At 55.9% G+C, this 11,472-nt stretch overlaps 1 protein-coding gene across 2 annotated transcripts; it reads right to left on the reverse strand.

Annotated features, from left to right (window-relative positions):
- Positions 1-302: 302 nt before the first annotated feature.
- CAPNS1 (calpain small subunit 1) lies at positions 303-9,571 on the reverse strand. 2 transcript variants are annotated; one of them, XM_084771273.1, is made up of 11 exons: positions 9,435-9,571; positions 8,057-8,278; positions 6,756-6,789; positions 6,194-6,283; positions 5,837-5,894; positions 5,658-5,722; positions 3,374-3,442; positions 3,195-3,273; positions 2,859-2,975; positions 1,064-1,122; positions 303-858 (listed from the first exon to the last, which is right to left on the reverse strand). In XM_084771273.1, exons 2-11 carry the CDS (start codon positions 8,257-8,259, stop codon positions 832-834), a joined length of 801 nt encoding a protein of 266 aa, XP_084627399.1. In that variant the 5' UTR covers positions 8,260-8,278; positions 9,435-9,571; the 3' UTR covers positions 303-831. The 2 variants fall into 2 exon arrangements, with proteins under 2 accessions (XP_084627399.1, XP_084627400.1); XM_084771274.1 differs by lacking the exon at positions 6,756-6,789 and having other exon boundaries at positions 8,242-8,278; positions 9,435-9,567.
- Positions 9,572-11,472: the final 1,901 nt, after the last annotated feature.

Here is an 11,472-nt window from a genome sequence, read left to right on the forward strand (position 1 = left end):
ACCAGCCTGAGCCTCAACTTGGAACCCAGTCTGAGGGGGCAGAAAAAAAAAAAGACGCAGAGCAGAAAATACACAGATGCAGCCCCAAAGATAGGCACCCCAAAACCACTTACCGGGCTGCAGAGATGGTACTTTGCTGCTATTGCAGAGAGTCTGGGTTCAGTCCCCAGCACAGGACCCCGACCCCGAGGCTCACAACCCCTGTACCTCCAGTTCCAGAGGATGACACACACATGGTGTGCATATGTGTACAAGCACATGTGTACATACACGTTAAATAAATACCCAAGTCACTACACAGAAATGTTCCCTCCTTCCTGGACTGAGCCCATAGGAAGCAGCAACTGGAGAGAGTTTATTTCCTCCTGGGCCCGACGGCTGAGGGAACAGAGTGCGGCACAGGCACTAGGGTGTGTGGCCCTGCCCAGGCCTGGAGTTTCTTTGGCTGCCTGGGAGGTAAGTGACTGCGTGTGTAACAGGGTGTGTAGGGACAGGAGTGAACCTCCCGGAACCCAGACAGGGCCCTGGGGACATGGAAGCCACAGGAGTGCTAGGCTTGGCACACAGACAGGATGGAGGGTAATGGGGTGTGGCACGGGGTGCCGGGTGGGGTGACCCTTCAGCAGAGCTCACTCGCTGGCGGGTGACTCAGGGTATGGCCAGCTGGGGCATGTCGTGCCCTGGCTGCCGACTGGGGAGGCTGGGTGCCAGATCAGGGAGAAAAGCCTGTGGGTAGCAGGTCATAACCCTCAAAAAATGTGGCCGCGCACAGGATCGCGGTTCCAGGTGACTCCGTAGTGAGCTGTCGTGGGGCAGGTCTGTGGCTCCCGTTCAGGAATACATAGTCAGCTGCAGCCACTGCAGGAGGAAGGCGCAGGTGAGCGGGCAGGAGGGGAGGGGAGCGGACAGGCAGGTGCAGGAGGCGGGGAGCGGGCAGGGGTGGGGGCGGGGGAGCGAAGGGCCCCGGAGAGCCAGACACCTCACCCCGGGCCTGCTGGGCAAACAGGACCAGAGGGGCTGGAACTCAGAGCGGAGCACCGGCCCCCAAGAGAAGCGATCTTACCTCCTGGATGTTCACTCGGATCTGTCCGGTGCCGTTTTTGTCAAGAGATTTGAAAGCACCTGAAGAAAAGGAAGCGAGGGAGGGCTTGGATGTACACAAGGCTCGCTTTGCTACTGTTGTCGTTTTCGGTTTTTTAGAGAGGGTCTCACTAAGCACCCCTTGGCTGGCCTCAAACCCATGGCGATTCCCCTGCCTCTGCCTCTGCCTCCGGAGTGCTGGGATTAAATGTGCGCGCCACCCACCCGATCCGCGCTTTGTTTCTGTGCCAAGCAAGCAATGTGCAAAGAACTTGCAAGGAGCGCGCGCCGCGGCACACACTTGCAGGCCCAGCACTCAGTGGACTGTGCCAGGAAGACCTTCAGTTCAGTATGGGAGTGCAAGGCCAGTCAGCCCACATGAGACACTATTTATAATAAGAATAAGGAGGGCCGGGCGCGGTGGCGCATGCTGTGAGTTCCAGTCCAGCCTGGTCTACAAAATGAGTCCAGGATAGCCTCCGGCTGAGGCTCTGGGCCTCGGCTGCTGCTCCAGGTTCCAGCAGCAACCTTGGTTGAATTGCGGGTTTGCTGAGGTCCTGCCGACTTCCCCGGGAGAGTCATAAGGCACGGCACGGATAGCCGTAAGGTTTCGTTATTGTGTCCTTTAATCTACTTTTCCTATTGTTTCAGTTAGTCGGGTTGTAAGTGAGGTGCGCTCTGTTAGTGAGTTCATAATAAAGTGTAATTGTTAAGAAAATGGAGCCAGCAGTGCAGCCCTGAACTTGGCACCTACAGCACGGCACAGCGTGCCCGGGCCCAGCCTTCCTGCCTTCCTGTTCCCGCTACACAACGTGATTCAGACTTTCCAGCCTCCTGCATGAGCGGCTAGGAGCAAGTGCTCTGCTTCCAGACCGTTAGGCTCCTCCGCCAAATGGGTGGGGGGCAGGGGGGCACAGGGGGGCTGGGGGGCGTGACGATCAGAAGTTCAAGGTCACCCTCAGCTGCCAATCAAGTCAGAGATGACCCTGAACTACATGAAAACCTGTCCCAAACACCAGGCAAGACGGGGGCTGGAGAGATGGCGCAGAGGTTAAGAGCACCTGCTGCTCTGGCAGAGACCTGGGTTCAGTTCCCAGCAGCCCCCGAGGCAGCTCAAAACTGTCTGTAAGTCCTGTTCCAGGAGGATCTCACACCCTCTCGAACCAGGCAGGCATACCCGGTGCGCAGACGTACATGCCACCCAGGCAAAACACTCATATTCATAAAATAAATAACTAGGCCGGAAGGAAAGCCTAAGCCTGAAGCATGTGCCTTTAATCCACGGGGGGAGGGGAGGACACACACTCCTGTAAGTTGTCCTCTGGCCTCCCCACGTAAATACAAATTTCATTCATAAATATACCTTAAAACGGTGGCGCACGCCTTTAATCCCAGCACTCCAGAGGCAGAGCAGAGGCAGAGGCAGAGGCAGGCGGATCACTGTGAGTTCCAGGCCAGCCTGGTCTAGATAGCGAGGCCAAGACAGCCAAGGCTACACAGAGAGACCCTACCTCGAAAAACCAAAAAGAAGAAAAAAGAAAAAAGGGGTGGCTGGAGAGATGGCTCAGTGGTTAAGAGCACTGTCTGCTCTTCCAAAGGACCCGGGTTCAGTTCCCAGCCACCACATGGCAGCTCACAACTGTCTGTATTACCAGTTCCAATGGCAACACCCTCACACTAAAATAAAATTAAACAATAAAAATAAAAAAGGAGACCTCGGACAATGGAGCTTAGCTAGCAAATCCCCGCCCCTCACAGAGGCCCAGGGCATCACTCACGGAACATGGCATCCAGCCTGACCAGGCAGCTGATGAAGTTATCAAAGTCCATGCTCCCGCTCTCGTCGGAGTAGCGCCGGATGATCATGCTGTACAGATGCTCGTTCAGGTGGAATCCTGCGAAAACCGGCTCAGTGTCGGGGTCCGGGCGCGGGGTCCTTCCAAATCCCCAGTGTAGCATCTCGGGGGCTTCGGTTCACCCTGCCCCCCCGGCCCACCCTCTCCCACGCCTCCATCCCCCGCCCCCCACCCCATCACCCCCGCCCCCCACCCCATCACCCCCGCCCCCCACCCCGTCACCCCCTCCCAAGCCCGTTACAGCCCTGCCGGCCCCACCTGCTGCCTCAAAGGCCCCTGGGAGTTCGCTGCTGGAGATGGTCCCCGATCTGTCGACATCAAAGCGTTTGTATATGGCCTGGGGACAGAGACAACATTGTCCAACCACTCGTTATGGAGCACGGAGGCCCCAAGGCTCGAGGATGGGGTGCCGGGGAGTTTCCGGGGCTGCCACCTACCTGCCACTTCTTAATGTTGTTCCAGAGGTACTTGAATTCCTCAAAGCCCAGCTTGCCTGTGGTGTCACTCTGGCGAGCGGCTTGTTAAGAACACCGTGGCAAAATACAACGTGCGAGCATATGAGTGTGTTTGAGTGTGTGCATGAGTGTCTGTGGTAATCCCACAACCCTAATTTTTTTGCTTTTTTTTTTTTTTTTTTTTTTGATACAGTGTTTCTCTGTGTGGTCCTAGAACACATCCTGTGGATCAGGCTGTTTTCAAACTCAGAAATCTGCCTGCCTCTGCCTCCCGAGTGCTGGGATCAACCATGATGCTAACTTGAAAAAATAAAAATAAAAGCTGGGCTTGGTGGCGCACGCCTTTAATCCCAGCACTCGGGAGGCAGAGGCAGGTGGATCACTGTGAGTTCGAGGCCAGCCTGGTCTACAGAGCAAGTCCAGGACAGCCAAGGCTACACAGAGAGACCCTGTCTCAAAAAACAAAGCAAAACAAAAAATAAATAAGTAAAAACAACAGGCTAAAGAGATAGTTCAGAGGTTAAGAGCACTGGCTGCTCCTCCAGAGGTCCTGAGTTCAATTCCCAGCAACCACATGGTGGCTCACAGCCATCTATAGTGAGATCTGGCGCCCTCTTCTGGCCCGCAGGTGTACATGCAGGCAGAGCACTGTGTACATAATAAATAATTGTAAAAAAAATCTTTTAAAATAAATAGATAAATAAAACAAGGCCAGAAGGCTGGAGACACAGCTCAGCAGAGAGGGGAACTCAGTGCTTTTGCAGAGGATTGGGTTTGGTTCCTAGAACCCAAATCATGCAGCTTTGTACAACCATCTGCAATCCCAGCTCCGGGAGAGCCAATGCCCTCTCAGGCCTCCAGGGACTCAGGCACCTGTAGACACCGCATGCGAGCAAGCCAGGCCAAGCGTGGTAACGCACGCCTGTAACGCCAGCACTCGAGAGACAAGGAAACGAAAGTTAGGAGTTCAAGCCAGGAGTGGCGGCGCACGCCTTTAATCCCAGCACTCGGGAGGCAGAGGCAGGAGGATCGCTGTGAGTTCGAGGCCAGCCTGGTCTACAAAGTGAGTCCAGAACAGTCAGGGATACACAGAGAGACCCTGTCTTGAAAAAAAAAAAAAAAGAAAGAAAGAAAGAAAGTTAGGAGTTCAAGGCTGGCTCCAGCTACAAACTGACTTCAAGGCCAGCCTGGGCTACCTGAGACCACCTCAAGGCTCCAAACATACAGACAGTGAAACAGAATAAGCTGGGTGCGGCCGTGTATGCTGGAGCCCTAGCACTCGGGAAGCTGAGAGGCAGCAGGCTAGACCCAAGACCCTGCTTATACATACATATGAGGCCTGGCTTAATCCCAAGTGTCTCTCTCTCCATACACACACACACACACACACACACACACACACACACACACACACACACGATAACTAAGCCTAGATGCAGTATTCCATGTATCCATGTACTAAGTACTTGACAATAAGGCTGGGGTTCTGAGCTCCCATTCAACCCTCAGGAGGCAAAGGCAAGCAGACACCTGTGAGTTCGAGACCAGCCTTGTCTACATAGTGAGTTCCAGGCCAGCCAGAGCCTTGGCTCCGGGGAGGGGGCCTGGGAGGACAGGGGGTGCTAAGGAGGTGACTCAGCAGGTAAAGCGTCTTAGGTGTGCACACACTCCTGACTGGCTAATAGCCGGCCCATGTGCAAATGTTCACGTATGTTCCTGCATACATTCCTCCAAACCTACACACACATGTAGGGTACGTTCTTGGAATGTGTATAAATGTATGTGCGTATGTTGTGCCCCTTGGTATATGTATAAATAAGGTTGTTGGAAGTTTAGCTTCTTGGCGCTGGAGAGACGGCTCCGGGGTCTCTTGCAGAGAGGACCTGGGTTCAGTTCCCAGCACCGACGTGGCAGCTCACGCTGTCTTTACCTCCCGAGAGGTCTAATAACCTCTTCTGTCCTCTTCCAGAACCAGACATGCAGTTAGTGCACCCGTGCATTCAGGCAAAACTCTCACACACATAAAATAAAAATAAATACAATTTTTAAAACGTTATTAGCCAGGCAGTAGTGGTGGCGCACACATCTGTAATCCCAGCACTCGGGAGACAGAGGCAGGTGGATCGCTGTGAGTTCGAGGACAGCCTGGTCTACAAAGCGAGTCCAGGACAGCCAAGGCTACACAGAGAAACTCTGTCTTGAAAAACCAAAAAAAGGGAAAAGAAACCTCCTCTTCTTCACTCCCGAACTGTCCCCAAAAGGATACATCCATCACAGCCACCATGCTCCGACAAGTGTCAATGCCAAAACCATCCGTTTTCAGATCCGGGTCTGGCGAAGGGTGGAGGGGGGGACACAGGTTGAAGGTCAGAGGCCAGAGGTCACAGTCATCCAAGCCAGTGCTGCCTCTAAACCCTCCCTAATGCCCTGACCCTGGCCACTCACGTCGGGTCACGACCTTGTTGAGGATGTTCATGAGTTCTGTGGCGCTGACCTCCATGTCCTGAGGGCAGAGATTAAGAACAGTTAAAGGCCAGACGGTGGTGGTGCTCCCCTTTAATCCCAGCACTCGGGCGGCAGAGGCAGGGGGATCGCTGTGAGTTCGGGGCCAGCCTGGGCTACAAAGCAAGTCTAGGGCAGCCAGGGCTACACAGAGAAACCCTGTCTCGAAAAAACAAACAAACAAACAAACAAAACAAACAAGAGAGGTGTAGACAATCTGGACCCAGTTCTCATCAGAGAGGATGCGAACTGCCCGGGCTGCCACAGTCAGGTAGGGCCCGGGGCCCCCGGGATACTTACGTCTCCAGCCAGCTGGACAAAAAGTTTCCGGAACTGCCGGACCTCCTCACTCTCGTTGGCCTCAATGCTGGAGAAATGGCTCCGCGGGGGCTGCAGAGAGAGGAGAGAGCTCGGGAACGGATACGGAGACACACGTCTCTCTCCCCTCCCGTCCTCGCGTCCCCAGGAAAAAAATCAGAGCCGGCTGCGCAGAGTGAGTGGCCCGAAGCCTGGCTGAGACCCAGCATTAAGCCTTGGGGCCTTCAGAAAAAGCACTCCTTAAAGAGGTATGTACTTCTTATTATGTACACAGTTTCTGTCTGCGTGTACACCTGCAGGCCAGAAGAGGGCGCCAGATCTCACTATAGATGGCTGTGAGCCACCATGTGGTTGCTGGGAATTGAACTCAGGGCCTCTGGAAGAGCAGCCAGTGCTCTTAACCCGCTGAGCCATCTCTCCGGCCCCAGAAAAAGACCTCCTTAATGGCAGGGGTATTTTCCCAGAAAGGAAGGAGAGCCTTCTCTATAGGAACAGGAGCAGATGAGGAGGGGGAAACAAGCCTTGGGGTGTGGGGGCGGCTTACCGGGGGCTCCGGGTTGTACTGCGCAGCAGCCTCGCTGGGGAGAGACAAGGGGGCTGTTAGCGCATTGAGGGGGGAGGGGGCGGGAGCCTCCAACGGGCCTCGGAACGGTCAGCCAAACCCCTCAAACTCCAGCCCCCCTCTTCCATAAGTGGTAGCTCTCCCCCTCAGTCGAGCCCCGTCCTCACCTGGCCGGGTTTTCCGCAGCGTGGAACCGCCCCTTCTCCTCCATCAGGCCAAAGCCCCTCCCACGGGCCCACTCCCACGGCAGAGTCACGGGGAGAGCATCCACCAATCGCAGATGTCAGAATCACCTTGGTGCCCCCACCCCGAAATCCCACCCCAAACCCTGCAGGGTCCCGCGCCTTGAAGGGGTCTACGCCAGCTTCCTCCGGGCCTCACCTTCCTGGGGTCTCTTGTGCAGAGTTTTACTCTGGACCGGTTATCTAACTAACGGCTACCCAGCTCCATCGGCCCTGGCTCCTCCCAGGGTCACCTGCTCTAACCCCAGCAGGGATTTTACCCACTGAAGCGAGCCAGCTCCCGACCCCACACAACCCTCTCTGCACCGTTAATTTTTTTTTGTAAATTATTATTGTTTATTATTATTATTATTAATTTCCAGACAGAGTTTCTCTGTGTAGCCTTGGCTGGGATTAAAGGCGTGCGCCACCACTGCCTAGGCTCGAGTCACTTCTTAGTCACTACGCGTCACTTCTTAGTGATGGGCTTTGAGATGGGTGTAAAATGCTTCTGTGGGTCAACTAGAAGGACGCAGGTCCTGGGGTTGGGGGTTGGGTGGGGGCGGACGGGGACTTGAAGACGCTACAGGACTGGAGCCAGGCTTTACTGGGGCCGGAGCCAGTGAAACTAGTGGCACCTCGCGGTTTAGGGCTTGGCCTAGGTTGAGCTTGCTGTTTTAGGGGAGTTGTTGGGAGAGCGGGCCCAGAAAAGATAAGATCCCGCATAAGAAATGATCCCAGCACTCAGGGAGGCAGAGGCAGGCGGACCACTGTGAGTTCGAAGCCAGCCTGGTCTACAAAGCGAGTCCAGGACCAGAGAAACCCTGTCTCAGAAAAGCCAAATAAAATAAAATAAAATAAAATAAAATACTGGTCTACAAAGTGAGTCCAGGACAGCCAAGGCTACACAGAGAAACCCTGTCTCAAAAAAACCAAATAAATAACAAATAAAATAAAAAAGTGACAGGAGCCTCCTCAGGGTCCCCTTAGGGCCAGTTTTCCGGTCTAGGCCAGCCCCGCCTAATTAGGATGCCCACCCCGCCCCTGCAGGCCCCGCCTTACCTGATGGCGCTAATGACGCCGCCCAGGATGCGCATGGCGGTTCCGCCGCCGCCGCCGCCTCCCATCCCGCCGCCTCCGCCGCCTCCGCCGCCCGCAGCTCCGCTGATGAGGCCTCCGAGCACGTTCCCCAGACCCCCGCCCAGACCCCCGCCGCCCCCGCCCCCGCCCCCGCCGCCCTTCAGGAACGAATTCACCAGGAACATGGCTGGGGCAAACTGGGTCCTGCAGAGGGGAAACGGGGTGGGGTCAGGTGGCCGCCTTGCCCGGAGCCCTGCCCGTCCCGCAAAAAAAAAAAAAAAAAAAAAAAAAAGGCATTTCCGGCACGAAACTGAGGCCTCAGTTTAGGGGGGCTGGAGCCTCAGTTTAGGGGGGGGTCTGGACCGGTGACAAGGCATGGCCCTAGGATGGGTAGGATAGCAGCGACTGGTCAGCGCTGACCCCTCCAAGGGTCCAGAAGGTACCCAGGCCATCGTGAGGAATTAGGGGTGCAGCTGGGCGTGGTGGCGCTGAGCTGCAACCCCACAAACTGGGAGTAGCCCCCCGCCCTGAGGCTGGAGGGATCAGTTCAAGGCTACGTCCCCAGCCTGGGTTACCCCTCGTCCTGGCGCAGAGGGAGGGCAGGGGTTACAGGTCTGGTGGGGGAGTCCCCACGTAGGGGTCCCCCCAACTGGTGTAAGGTGTGGGGGACGCGTCTCGGATCCAGGCCTCCCTCCCGGGACTGAGTTTGGGGTGCAGAGTGGGGTCGCGGGGAGGGTGCTGCCCAGGCCTGAGTTCAGGAAGTCCCTAGTTTGGATTGAGACATCCAGGGGCTCTCGACAGGAGGATTACAGTGTCACTACCGGATCCGTGGCCTAAAAATTAACCGGATCTGTGGCCTAAAAAAATAAAAAAAATTAAGGTCTGCGCGCCCCGGAGGATCCAGGATAACGGAGCTCCTCCCATGCAAATGGGGACCAGGATCTCAAATCGTGGTTCCAAACCACTCCCCCCCCCAAAAAAAATTTGTTGTTTTTCGAGACAGGGTCTCTCTGTGTAGCCCTGACTGTCCTGGACTCGCTTTGTAGACCAGGTTGGCCTACGAACTCACAGCGATCCCCCTGCCTCTGCCTCCCCGAGTGCTGGGATTAAAGGCGTGCGCCGCCACCACCGCCCGGCTCTCCTCCCAAAAAAAAAAAAAAAATTTATGGGGTGACACCCCCCCCAGATCTTTGAGTTTATCTTTTCGGTCGTGAGACCCGGGAGGGGGTGACCAGAGTGTGTGACAGGAGCCAGCGGTTCGGATCTGAGCGCACGGGTCCCGGGAGCCACCAGGGGCCCCGACCTTAGGGTGTCCCCGGACTGCAGCCCCCGGGTCTGCGGGGGGCCCCGCCTCACCTACGGATCCGGCAGGCCGCGGTGCTGCCCTGCTGCTCTCCGGGCTCCCGGGGGTGTCGGGGTGTCCGGCTCCGGAGGGCGTGGCCGGTGACTCAGGCGGCTCCTGCGGGCTCGACCCTGCGCCGTGCGCGCGGTCCTAGTGCCGCCCCGCAGAGCGCGCATGCGCGGAAGGCCTCCCCCCGTCCCCCCCCCACACACACACACATAGCGGGCTCTGGGTGTGTCTCCCCGCCCAGCTAATTCGCCCTCCTCCCCCGCCTCGTTTCACAAAGTAGGGCCAGAGGTTCAACGCTGTCCAGATTTAATACCTCTGAGTACTAACAAGCCAGGCTGGAAGCCTCAGGGGACTAGAGCCGGGAGGCCCCGCACCCGGTCACCGCTGCAGCATACAGTCTGCCCCAAAGGAGGCTTCTCGGTCGTTACTGTCTTTCGTTCTGCAATTTTTTAAAAAATTTATTGTTATTTTATTTATTTATTGGTTTTTTTCGAGACAGGGTTTTCCCTGTGTAGCCTTGGCTGTCCTGGACTCAGCTTACAGGCCAGGCTGGCCTCGAACTCACAGCGATCCACCTGCCTCTGCCTCCCCAGTGCTGGGATTAAAGGCGTGTGCGCCACCACGCAAAGGCACCATGCCTGGCTAAATCTTTTTTATTTTTATTTTTATTTTTTTAAGGAGAGGGTTGACGTTAGCCACGGGTTCCCCCTGGCCAGGCCCCCATGGCGGCTGTTATGTTAGTCCCTACGTCACCATACTACCCTGTCAGCGTGGAGCCCACCTGGACCCCTTACCTCACAAACTCTCGCTTACCCTTTAACAGTATAGACAGAGAACTGACAGTTTGTAAGTGCTTTGCGCACACAGCTTGTGTGGCCTCCTGGTAGCCCTTGTGGCATGGACGACCAGGTGACAGCAGACACACTAGCCCCGCCCCCCACAAGGGCTTCCGGAGACCCGGCCAGCTCAGAGCTGCTCAAGCCTGTGTGCGGGAGGCTATGACAACGGCAGTGAAACTGGAGGTTCTGACAGGCAGGATCTCAGAGGTTGGCCACCCAAGTCTAACCGGGGCTTAGCCAATAAGTCATCTGGTGATGACTAAGGTGAATTTCCCTGCCCCCTCCCTGCCACACCCCTCCCTGCCAGCCACACTGAGTAACCTCAATTCTCTGCCCTGACCTCAACGTCACCTCACTGGCACTGTTTGCACCAGCCAGGTCCTCTGCCTACAAACACTCCCGATGTTTGGTTTGGCCTGTTTGCCTACGTCCTCCTCTCTGCCTGAGAGCAGCTCAGGCCTCTCTCACTTAGGAAGTCCTAAATTAGGAAGTCTTTGTCCTCACACCCACCCCAGACTTGGTGGGGCTGCCAGCTCTCAGACCCGCCCTGTACTAAGCAACATGCCTAGAATCCTAGGGCTCAGAAGGCTGAGGCAGGTGAGCTGCACCTAAGGACCTTATCTCAACACAACGACTTAAAAATAAACGCTTCAGGGGGGCTTGGAGAGATGGCTCAGAGGTTAAGAGCACTGGCTGCTCTTCCAGAGGTCCTGAGTTCAATTCCCAGCACCCACATCAGGCAGCTCACAACTGCCTTTAAGTCCAGTTCTCAAGGATCTAACGGGCTCTGAAGGCACCAGCAGAAATGTGCTACAAACACATGCACACAGCCGGGCGTGGTGGCGCACGCCTTTAATCCCAGCACTCGGGAGGCAGAGGCAGGGGGATCTCTGTGAGTTCGAGGCCAGCCTGGTCTACAAAGTGAGTCCAGGACATCCAGGGCTACACAGAGAGACCCTGTCTCCAAGGGAGAAAAAAAAAAAAGAGGGCCCCTAAGCCATCACAAGGTGTCCAATCCCGCTCTTCTGCCCCCTCCCACTCCTTAGTCGTTTGTTTGTTTTTGTTTTCTTTTAGCTTTTTAAAAATCCTGTTTCGTGTTTATGCGTGTGTATCTGTGCCTACCATGTGTGCTCCTCCGGGATTCAAACTTGGGTCCTGTGGCTAGAGCAGCAAGCAAGCTCTTAACCACTGAGCCACCTCCCTGGCCA

Source organism: Acomys minous (genome assembly GCF_964271855.1).
Source record: "Acomys minous genome assembly, chromosome: 20".
Classification (NCBI taxonomy): Eukaryota; Metazoa; Chordata; class Mammalia; order Rodentia; family Muridae; genus Acomys; species Acomys minous.